The sequence below is a fragment of the Colossoma macropomum genome, unplaced genomic scaffold, assembly GCF_904425465.1.
Source record: "Colossoma macropomum unplaced genomic scaffold, Colossoma_macropomum, whole genome shotgun sequence".
NCBI classification, from domain to species: domain Eukaryota; kingdom Metazoa; phylum Chordata; class Actinopteri; order Characiformes; family Serrasalmidae; genus Colossoma; species Colossoma macropomum.
In genome coordinates, this window is record NW_023494803.1 from 32,767,914 (window position 1) to 32,779,596 (window position 11,683).

General features: G+C 38.1%; 1 protein-coding gene across 1 annotated transcript; it reads left to right on the forward strand.

The window, feature by feature from the left end:
* Positions 1–2,108: 2,108 nt before the first annotated feature.
* atp6v1c2 (ATPase H+ transporting V1 subunit C2) lies at positions 2,109–11,402 on the forward strand. The gene is made up of 12 exons (XM_036593537.1): positions 2,109–2,237; positions 2,820–2,887; positions 4,060–4,145; positions 6,550–6,644; positions 6,767–6,858; positions 6,989–7,087; positions 7,769–7,841; positions 9,134–9,222; positions 9,316–9,403; positions 9,852–9,949; positions 10,053–10,182; positions 11,307–11,402. The coding sequence occupies exons 1-12, from the start codon at positions 2,109–2,111 to the stop codon at positions 11,400–11,402; spliced, it is 1,143 nt and encodes a 380-aa protein (XP_036449430.1).
* Positions 11,403–11,683: the final 281 nt, after the last annotated feature.

Below are 11,683 nucleotides of genomic sequence, written 5' to 3' on the forward strand. Positions count from 1 at the left end.
TTTGGAGATATACAGTTTTGTTTCGGCATTAGTGATACATAGGTTTCAGTATGTATTTTCAGCAGAAAAGTAAAAATATAGTTAAATAGTTAAATGATTAATTAAACTGAGTAACTGGAGTTTAGGGAACAGCAATGGCAGTTTATGGAAGACTGGAGGGATGAGAAAGGGATAAAGGAAAGGAAAAGGTACAGTCATGGATGGGTAAGAAAAGAGCAATGAATTGGTTACTAAAGGAGAACCTGACAGTGATGTGTGTGATACTCATATTCATCAAATAGCTTAGTCACTGTGTGACGCTGGTCGCTTTTCTGCAAAATGGACCTCACTAAAATTTTGATCCAGGTTACGGCTCTGCACTTGCCTGGACTTTACTGTATGTAGAATGAGGACACGAGAATAAAGTTGACTTTACCTTTGAATCAATTAATTGTTGAATCAGAAGTTTGATTAATTGAAAGACAGAAAGAATCGGTTTGGTTACCATCCACATGCAATTATGCATAATTCAATTTTCTTAGTGATCCACCAATTTTACCACAATATTAAAATAAAAATGTTGTAATGCAGTTTTGTAGCAGATTTCCATTTGTCATTTCTTCTGCTCTTCAAAACAATATGTAAAGACAGGTTTACCACATTTTCATTGCTATCAAATAAATTATAAATGTGTTCGTAAAGTAAAGTATTTATCCACCGCACTGCACTTGAAGTCATGGCAATGGCAAGTGTCAAGTGTCGAGGATGACTAATAAACATACAATCCTTTAATGGTTCCCAGAACAGTGGTCTGAAAGATACAAAGTTAGCAAGGAAGACCCATCAGGAAGTCATATCAAACTGTCTGATCTTCCTCAGTGATGTAACTACGCTGAAACATTCCAGATCAGATTAATTTATTGACACAGACAGTTTGAAAGAATCTGTAAATTGAGTCAAACTTGCCATCTTTACACTGGTTTTAGGTTCTACTTAGTTCTTTTGAAGATGGTATAGTTCTAACTGTGTGGAGTGGTACAGTCCAGCCTGAGGCTGTGTCAGATGATGTAGCCCACCCTGAGGCAAGGTTATATGGTACAGTCCTACCTGAGATTGTGTTGTGTTACTCCCATAGTGTAAGGCAGATACAATTGCTTTCCAACGGCCCATGTTATGTCTAACACGCTGACAACACTACTGTATCCACCTTCATTGCGGGTTATGCCACAGAATGGACCTTTAATGTAAGGTAGGGAACTGACCGCTACTATATACTATATTAATGTTACTTTAAAAATGTGGGTAAAAGTTGCAAACCTGATTGTTTGTGATTAATGTTGCAGTGAGTCTAACATTACTGCTGTTAAATAATGTTGGAATTTTCTGAGTAACCAAACAATTTTATCACAATTTTTAAAATAAAAATATTCTGGAAAAAATGCAACTGTTTCTATCTAGTTGTTTAGTTTAAATAATAACCAATTACTGGATTTATGGCATTAAGTGAAATATGTATCGCAGATTATATTGTGCATAATTGCTGGTCTAGGTCATTATAATAACGACAACTTGAATAGCCTTATAAAACTTTTGTTACTGAATTGTGATACTTTTGAAGCCCAAAAAAGCTAGTGCCGGCTGTGTCCCCTACATTAGTGAATAAGCAATATTTCAGGTTGCGAGTTATGAAGGTATTGCTTTCAGGGTTTGTCTGTTGAAAATGAAAGGTAAAAGTTTGATAAAAGCAAAATTGTATGCTAATGTTCTGAGATTAGCATGCAAAATATCCAAAATAAATACAAATTGTAACTCGGTAATTTCATATGCAGTATTAAGTAACTAATTAGATTAGGTAAGAAGTAAGAGGTAAGAAGTAAAGACAACTTTGCCTCAATGCAAGATAATTAGACTCATTAAGTGCTCATTTCTGCAGTGTTGGAAACACAACCCTACCAGACACTGAAGTCAGTGGAGGGTGACATATAATCTCACCATGTCTTTGTAAAGATGAAAGTGTTTCTTTGTAAGACATAAATGGTGAATGGCCTTGAATGGTTTTAATTGATGTCGCCTCTTATCACAGCTTTTGAAAAAGAAAGAGGGGCCGGGTCGGGGTGGGTGAGAGAGTCATGTCAGAGTTTTGGCTGATCTCAGTTCCGCTGGACAAAGCCAGTTCTCAGTCTTTGGAGAAGCTCAAACGGGCCGCAGCCAAAGCCGGCCTCGGGTCCAGCTTCAGATTCATCATCCCTGAACTGAAGGTAAGAATGAGTGAAATCTGTTTTGTGAATGTCACACCATTAACATTCAGGGGTAGGAGATCTATGAAGGTTGAATTTGGCCTTATTGGATGTTCAATTAAGTGTAACAAATTAGTGTAGAAGGCACGTATGGTAGGTCAGGATCAGGAGTGCACAGTGCATTTCTAGAGGATGTGCGTGTTGGGTTGCCACTACTAATTAAGTAGTTCTCTCAGGTTTCTATCTTTAACAATCAGCTTGTAATTTTCTTGTACTGATTCTTACACAGTTTAAACACACTGATGTTATTCCCTTGCGGAAGAGATGTCAGGGCATATGCAGTAGTGCATGCTGAATAATGACTTCAGTGATGAGTGTAAAAGAAGCCAATGCATTCCATTTCTTAGATTTTTTCTGTTTCTTAGATTTTTACATGTTTAAGGTGCAACTAAATTGATGGTGGTCATAACTAACTGCAGTTAATGTCCTCATGTCATCTTTATTCCTCTTTTTCACAGAACAGTCTTGAAAGGGAATGCATTCAAACATTTTGCTATTTTAACACAATATATGTTGATGTTGACTATGAATGTTTAACACCAGGTGGGCACTCTGGATGTATTGCTGGGTGTGGCTGATGACCTCTCCAGACTGGACTCACATGCAGAGGGGTAAGGACATTCTATAAATTCAATTGACATGGGTATTGAATCAATATTATTATATAAGATATGTGAACACATTCATTTGATCAAAAGTAAAGATGTGTCACTTTTATTCTGTTTGTTTTGGTCAATTAATTCCTGTATTTAGTTATAGCAGATGCTTGCATGCATCAAAAATCTCAATGTAATTAATCTCATTTTATTTTGTGCGCAAAGTGGCTATGCAGGCAGATTCTACCATTAGCATTCTTATGATATGTTATGTTCGTTCCTGATCTTGACTGTAGTAAGTGTTTGGTAGAAGGATATAGCCCTGTGTGTGTTTTGTTCTTTAAAACACCCTGTGGGAAAATTCACAAGCAACTGTATCACAATTGCCGTTAACTGAGACACTCAATCCAGCTGTCTCTTATTTCAAGTGCGACCTCACAATGTTCCATGCGTGCTTGTGTTGTGGAAACTGTGCTCTGCATTTTTCCTTCTTTACTCTGTTTCAAAGCCACAATCCTGTCTGCGGATTTTTAAAACCACAAAACAGTTCATAAGTCACAAATCACAGTCTAGATAGTACTAATCGTTCTGATTATGCATTGTAGAAATAATTGTTCTAACATTCTGATCCATATTTATCTATTTAGTAAGAAACGTGAAAATGGATGAGTAACTGGAACTTTCCAGAAAGAAAGCATCTGAGTGTAGCTTTAAAGAGCCCATGTTCTGCATTTTTGTGATCACCCCCTGCCCCGAGTTCGCCTTATGATATGTATACGGTTTTATGTCCGAAAAATTGTTTTAATACATGTTGTATGACTACTTTCCAACCTTTCTTTGTCCCATAGAATTAAACAGGCTGCTATTGTTACTGTGCCCTCATGATTGACATATGTAAATGACATATGTTCTGATTGGCTGCCTTATATTGTGCCTTAATTCAAAAAACAGTCCAGACTGAAACACTCCTTGTAAAGTTACAAGGAGTGTTTCAGTCTGGACCGCTTTTTCAGTTGAGGCACAATTACGGCACAATTACTTTATAACGTAATCATAGTCTACAACTGGACAAATGGCTTTTTCAGACCTACATGACTAGCAGTGACTCAGTTGTCTAGAAAAGCTAGTTTTAAACACTGATGTCATGTTGTTTATAAACTCAGACAGACTCTCTGTATCATATACAGTGTTATGCGGAAGACGTCTCAGTGTATGGCGGAGGTCATGGAGCAGTCCTGTGACAAAGTCATAGAGAACGCCCTGGCAAATGGAGGTATGATTGTGTAGAGAACAGTCCCAATGACTACAAAGCCCCTTTCAGCATGAAATAGTGAGGAACTCATTAACTAACAGAGATGCCTCTGGTCATCTACACTCTCCACTCATCTCAGCCAGGCCAAGCCATGGATCCTGTTACCTCTGTACACTGAAATAAAGATGGTCCTTCGAATTTACATGATTCAAATGTGTCGGCACCTGAATTACACACACACACGCACACACACACACTGTAACTGATAAGGATGTGGTACAGTTATATTTGCTAGCTAAAGTATGGAAGGCCCTTTTTCTGTGTAGCACACCTGTATCATGAATCATTAAGTCTTTCCTGGTAGTGCTCTCTACTTTTATTTTCTTTTGAATATAGCTACTGAGATACACACTGATAAGTATAGGTCATATTTTGCCTTGCTTAGGACATGTTGAGTTGCCACTTCTACTTAAGTAGGTAAAAGTTATCATACAAGTTGTACATGCTTATTGACCGAAAATCACTGACCACTAAATTAGGTACACCTACCCATTATCTACACTTACACTACACTGTCCATTTTAATCAGGTCCACTTACCATGCATGGGCATTTTGTCATTCTACAATTACAGACTGTAGCCCATCTGTTTCTCTGCATTTTTTAGCCCTTCTTTTCCCTACTCATAAATGCTCAGGACCCTCACAGGACCACCACAGAGCAGGTATTATTTGGGTGGTGGATCATTCTCAGCACTGCATTGACACTGTCATGGTTAGTGAGTTAGTGATCATGTTAGTGGTACAAGGGGATCAGACAGAGTGTCCATTTACTGTCCATTCTGTTAGACACACCTACCTTGCTGGTCCACTTTGTAGATGTAGAGTCAGCGATGATAGCTCATTTGTTGCTGTACAGTTTGTGATAGTCATTCTCTAGTCCTTTATCATTGGTCAGTTTCTGGCCACAGGATGCTGTTGGCTGGATATGTTTTGTTTCTATTTTCAGTCCAGCAGTGACATGGAGCTGTTTAAAGATTAAAGGGGGTGAACAAATTAGGCAAAGAGACTGTAATTGTAGCACTACTGCACCTTCATTTTACTGCACCGGTCACTTTATTTAGAGCACTATTCTTATTCTGGGTTGGACCCCCTTTGCTCTTAGAACAATCTAAATTCTTTGTGACATGTATTAAACAGGGAAAATTCCTCAGAGATTCTGGTCCATGTTGACATGATTTCATCACACAATTTTTGCATATTTGTCACCCCCACCAGTATCTTAAAGGTGCTGTATTGGATTCAGATCTGGAGACTATGGAGGCCACTAAAATACACTCATTGTTATGTTCATGGAACCAGTTTTGGATGACTTGTGCTTTTGTGACAAGGCACATTATCTGGCTGAATGTAAAAGGATGCACATGATCAGCAACAATACTCAGCCTAGAATGTGTGAAGAATACAATCAGCCCAGAGTGTGTAAAGGATACATTCCCCACTCCATTACACTATCAACATCAGCTTGAACTGTTTACACAAGGCAAGTTGGGTTAATGGATGCTGCTTATGCCAAATTCTGTCTCTACCATCTGCATGTCACAGCAAAAATCGAGATTGATCAGACCAGACCATACATTTCCAATCTTCAGCTGTCCAGTTTGGGAGAGTCGGTGCCCACTCAGATTCCTGTTCTTGGCTGACAGAGGTAGAAGCCAATGTAGTCCTCTACTGCTGTAGCCCATCCACCTTATGGTCAGATATGTTTGCATTCAGACATGCTTTTCTGATCACGAATGTTGTAAAGAGGAGATATTTGAGTTACTGTAGCCTTCCTGTCAGCCCGAACAAGCCTCGCAATTCTCCACTGACCTTGCTCATCAACAAGGTGTTTGCAACTACAAAATCTGCTCGCTGGATGTTTTTTGTTTTCCGCACCATTGTGTGTAACTAAGTGAGTGCATATGGTAAGTGGGCCTGATAAAGTGGCCAATAAGTGTATTTGGAGCAATCTGAAAAAATGTGTATAGGTTTATTTTTAAAAATATATCTAAAAATCTATATTTCTAACCTGTAATAATACCACATCCATCTGTTTATAATCCCACCAGAGCACAAGGGCCATCGCAGAGTTCCACAGTCACCCTTGAAAGTTTACTTTCAGGCCTTGCGGGGTACGCTGGCATGTGTTTGGAGCTTGTGCATTAGTTTTGTTTTATTTCCTCGTTCATTCTGACACTGCAGGACTAACTAGCATGGTGTGTTTCATTTTCATTGAAAGCCTTTGAACTTTTGAAGTGCTCTCTGCCTCTTATTGAGGAATGGAGTGCCATGAATGATGGAGTATCATTCAAACACCATCCATTCTGTGCTGTGGTGGAGATTAGTTTAGTTTTTTCTCCCATGACCTTGCACTTGATATTTCAGTGGACCTCGCTACATATGTGACAAAGTTCCAATGGGACAGAGCCAAGTACCCCACTGCCCTGTCTCTAAAAACACTGACCGAGATTATCTCCAAGGTATACACCCTACACTGACTTCACCGACACTACGTAATCAGAATAATGTCCTATCATATCCTTAATGCCGTTAATATTCATGTGTGTGTATCTGTGTTGGTGGTTGCATGTGTCTGTTTCAGCAAGTGTCTCAGGTGGAGACAGAACTGAAGTCTCGTAGCATTGTGTACAATGACATGAAAGCCAGACTGCAAGGCCTTGAGCAGAAAACAGAGTGAGTTCTAGTCAACTGAAATAATGAAGTATAACTAGAAATAATATAACAGGCCTTTTCTCTCAAGTAAAGAAGATAAACAGTGTAAAAATAGCACTTACCAGTGATATCCATTGTTTTAATTCACCAGGGGAAGCCTGCAGACCCGCACTTTGACCGGCATTGTGAAGAAGGAAGACTTGGTCCTCAACTCTGAGTATCTGACCACATTACTAGTAGTGGTGCCCAGGTCAGTACACACTGTATAAAACAGAAATCTGTAAAAAAACAGGAAAAAGTCTAGCAGAAGGGCTACCAAAGAAAACCCGTTAATTAAATGCAAAAATATGTTTTCTCAATGATGGTAAAATTTGTAAAAAAGGCTCAAACAAGTTATTCTGACATAAATGATTATACAATGATAGTAACAGTAACAACCATTAAAATAAGCAAATGTCTGTGGTGATCATTTGTTTTAGTGAATTTACATTAAATTTCTTTAGATTAACAACATTAGTGTTAAAATACAGTATACGTAAGGTTTATTTGCATGCTTTTAACTGTTTATTTCATAAAATTGACCATTGTATTGACCATTAAATTTTACAGTTCTTTGACAGTGAAAATACTTTTTTTTACGGTGCAGGTTAATGACACTGACAAAAGTAATGGCCTGAATTTACTTGATTCAAATATCTACATAATTTCCACATCAGTAAAATACATTACATTGGCACAATCTTGGATAAATAATATGCACATTTGAATCAGGTAAATTCAGTGCATTACTTTTAGGCCAGGTTGTCTTTCCAGTCCATTATCAATTTAGCAAAACAAACATTTTACTCAGTTTTACACAGTAGTTATTAGGCTGTTTAGTCTATTTGACTGTAACAATCTTTTGACTCTATACTACAATGTACCTCTACAGGTCAAACGATAGCCTGTGGGAGAACACCTATGAGTCCATGTCAGATTTTGTGGTTCCTCGCTCCAGCAGGTTAGTTTATAGCATTTATAGCTCTGCTCAGTAATTTGCCAGTCGTGACTGCAGTACAGCTCACCTCCTTTCCTCTAGCCATGGGTCTGAAGGTTAAATTCACACCAGTGTAAAGTTACTAACGGAAAGCAAGAGTTTGTCTCACCACAGTCTGGAAGCCAGGATCCTTCTCATTGACTCTAATTGCCCCACTTTACTTCCTCCTCTGCAGTCTGGCTCAGCAGAAGCACTGTGTACTGTAACTTGCTGTTCACAATGTAGAACCTGGTCGTGGCTTGTTTTAAAAATATTTCATTGGACATTTTTCACCATATATTGCATCAGTAAATATCCATATCAAAAACAATTGACAGCTTACTGATGATTTCAACGTTAAAAATGAATGAAAGTTAACTATCAATCAATTCAATCTAAATGTTTAAAAATTAGCTTAAAATGCATACCATAACCTTTTCCCTGTCCTGTATGCTGGTAATGTTTCAGCAGACCTCCTGCTGCTTTAACACCATTACAAAACCATTGTAAAGGACAATTCCAACAATTTTAAAAATCTGCATAATTTAGTTGTGTAATTTAACGATGTTAGTTGTAACAGACTTCCAACAATCTGCAACGATTAACACAAGAACTGTATATCAGGAGCTTCATGAAACTAGAGTGGTGTTAAGCATGCTGCCAAGGGACCTTAGAGCAGTAGAAATGTGTTCTCTGGAGTGATGAATTACACGTCACTATCTGGCGGTCTAATGTTATCTGGGTTTGGCAGATGCTAGGAGAACGCTACCCACTGGAATACATAGTGCAACCAGTAAAATTTGGTGGAAGAGGGATAATGGTCTGGGGCTGTGTTCCAGGGTTTGGGCTAAGCCACTTAGTTCCATGCTTTTGGCCATATAGGGTGTGTATATATAACATATACATTGTTGTAAAGTGGTTTTATGTGAAATGTGCTATTCTAGAAAGAGTCAGAATTCAATTTAATGCCTGATGTCTGAGACATGGTTTTATGATAGTTTTTCAATAAGCTTTGTGCCTAAAATGTATTCTTAATTCATTCATGCTGGAGAAGTACAGGCAGAGTGTTTTACAGCAAAATAGTACCAGAAGAATACTTTTTTCCACTACTCATTCCTTATCAGCATTACATATAAAGAAAATAGAACTCAGTATGTTTCAGTGAACCATTTTATATCATATTAAGCCACACTGAATGACTTTGTTTATATCTCAACAAACTACGTAAGCTTTTTGAAAAATGGTTGGAATGTTCATTATGTGTGTGTGTGTCAAAGGAAGTTGCTGGAGGAGAAGGATGCTGGGATTTTCACGGTGACACTCTTCAAAAAAGCTGTCAGTGAATTCAAAGCCAATGCCAACAAGCACAAGTGAGTGACCACAACTACACATTACACAACTCTGTGAAAGTTACTCTTAAAAACTGAATAATATATTACCAATAAAATGTTGGTTCTCAATAGATTTACAGTGCGAGAATTCAACTTAGAGGAAGCAGAGAAGCAAAGGCAAGAGATGAACCGTCTTATTGTGGATAAGAAAGAACAGTATGTGAGTAGGACTTACACATGTCTAAACCTTACAGTAATAGCAACCCTCCTCCTGGACATTTACCTTCCTGCAGTTTTGTTCCAACAGTAATCTTTTACATTTGATCCAGCTAATACATTTCTTTTGAAAATGTTTAGCAACTGGATCGTATGTGTGAGAACTGAACTCTATTAGAACACCTATGAAAATATGCTGCTCTATGTTGTTAACATGTTTTCAGAATAGAAATAAAATACATTGTCACATTACTTTTTTGTGTGGGATTACATCTCCACAAGGAAGGTTGGTGACCTCTATAGGCAAATGAGTATAAACTGTTGAGAAAGGGTTTAGAATCCACTTGTTTTGGTGTGGCATCATGTGACGAAGCAAGTTTTAAGTGATCTGAATACTGCTTCATTATTCAATTCTTTGCTAACACTAACTTCAGAATCATTTGTGCCACCAGGGAACATTTGTGCGCTGGCTGAAGGTGAATTTCACTGAAGTGTTTGTGGCCTGGATCCACATCAAGGCCCTTAGAGTGTTCGCAGAGTCAGTTCTCAGGTAAAGATTTAGGACTGAAAAACTGATGTGGCAATCACTGCGTCTAAGTTGTAAGCATAAGATTCTTCTGTTAAAGTACTGGACTGGTGTTGTTGTGGGTCAGGTACGGCCTGCCGGTCAGTTTCCAGACTCTTCTACTGCAGCCAGAGAAGAAGCATGCAAAGCGGCTGAGAGAGGAGCTCAACTCCTTATTCAGGGACTTGGACCCTACAGCAGCAGCCAGCAAACCAGATGTGAGAAATTCACCTTGTTTATGTCTGTGAATGTGTTCAGACAGAGAACATGGCCCTGAAGACTGATGCTCCTTTGGCTGCCCTGAGAACATTATAATCCCACTATCAAACAACCTCTATAGAAAACTATCTACAATGTAAATAGCAGCTGCATTGTGCTTTTAAATCAACAAGTCTGGCGAAAAATCTAATTTACACATTTCTTTCCTTACCATTCGTAGTACATCGCAAAGAAAAGTTTGGCGTCCAATGTTTGCCTCTTTATTTTTGCGCTGGAGTTAAATAGCTAAGAACTACTGGAAGGTTAGACTCCAACAATTAGCAGAAACAATCTATAACATCTATGACAGTGGTCACCAACCCTGGTCCTGAAGATCAACTTTCCTGTTAAATCTAGTTCCAACTACAATCTGCCACACCCGCTCCAGCTAATTAACTTCTTCAGACGTCTTTGATTGGCTGGATCAGATGCATTAGTGTACGATAAGGGAGGGGCAGAATGTTAGATGCAGGTTGAAACTTAACTCTGTAGGAAAGTAGATGTCCAGGAAGAGGGATGGTGACCAGTGATCCATAATCTATGAATCTATAGATAATTATAGGTTATCAATATAAAAAGGAATAAGCATATTACATAGTAGTAGTAGCAACAGTAGTCTGCTTATTTTCTGTACTTTTGTCCAGGTTTACAGCATTTAAAGGGGCATTCTAGCCTGAAATTAATATTTAATATGTTATTTGTAGTGTTATACAATATTCTATATCTATAGCTATATTGTATCCAGCATGCCTTATGGAAACAAGTCATGCAGCCAGTGAGAATCTCTCCACTGTGATAATGCAGTGTAGCCACTGATGTAGAGGCTAATAAATTTAGCAAAAAATCTATAATAATAATAATAATATATTATTATTATTATTATACAAACAACCTCCCCTCATGTATCTGCCTGAAAGCACTTGTAGTTGTTCAAAAAACAGAAAATCTCACTCTAGACACTGTTGTGGCACCCCCTTAATTTTGGCCAGAGCATTCTTTCAAAGTAAGGGGAAAATCATGTTGATTTGATTTATTGATAAAATACTCCTGTAAGGTATTAAAATGCATGTTCTTGTGTTTCTAGATGGGGGTTGACATCCCAGGAGTTAATGCTGGACAGCAGGAGTATTACTCCTACATCTGCTACTCCATCAACATCAACTTGCTGGACTCCAGCTAGCAGTCAGATGTATATAGACCAAAACAAGAGACTTGTACCTTATATTCCTGCAACTTGAGCAAAAGCTCTAAAATGAGATGCTGAGTATTAGAGTTTTTGTGATCGGACAGGTTTGTCATCACACAGGTTTGAATAAAAAAGGACCAATAAGACATGCAAGACGTTTAGACTGTATGATCACCATTTATATTTACACAACAAGGAAGACTCAGAATAGGATTTCTTTCTTAGAGTTTCCAGGTTCAGATAACAAATATAATCATAAACTCTAAAGGGGTAAA

What these genes read in the sequence shown, in the direction of transcription:
- atp6v1c2 (XM_036593537.1), top strand. Translation starts at nt 2,109, where the DNA reads ATGTCAGAGTTTTGGCTGATCTCAGTTCCGCTGGACAAAGCCAGTTCT. An exon ending in TTCCTCGCTCCAGCAGGTTA is followed by an intron (nt 7,842 to 9,133) that starts GTTTATAGCATT and finishes TGTCAAAGGAAG; the next exon opens with TTGCTGGAGGAGAAGGATGC. An exon ending in TGGATAAGAAAGAACAGTAT is followed by an intron (nt 9,404 to 9,851) that starts GTGAGTAGGACT and finishes TTGTGCCACCAG; the next exon opens with GGAACATTTGTGCGCTGGCT.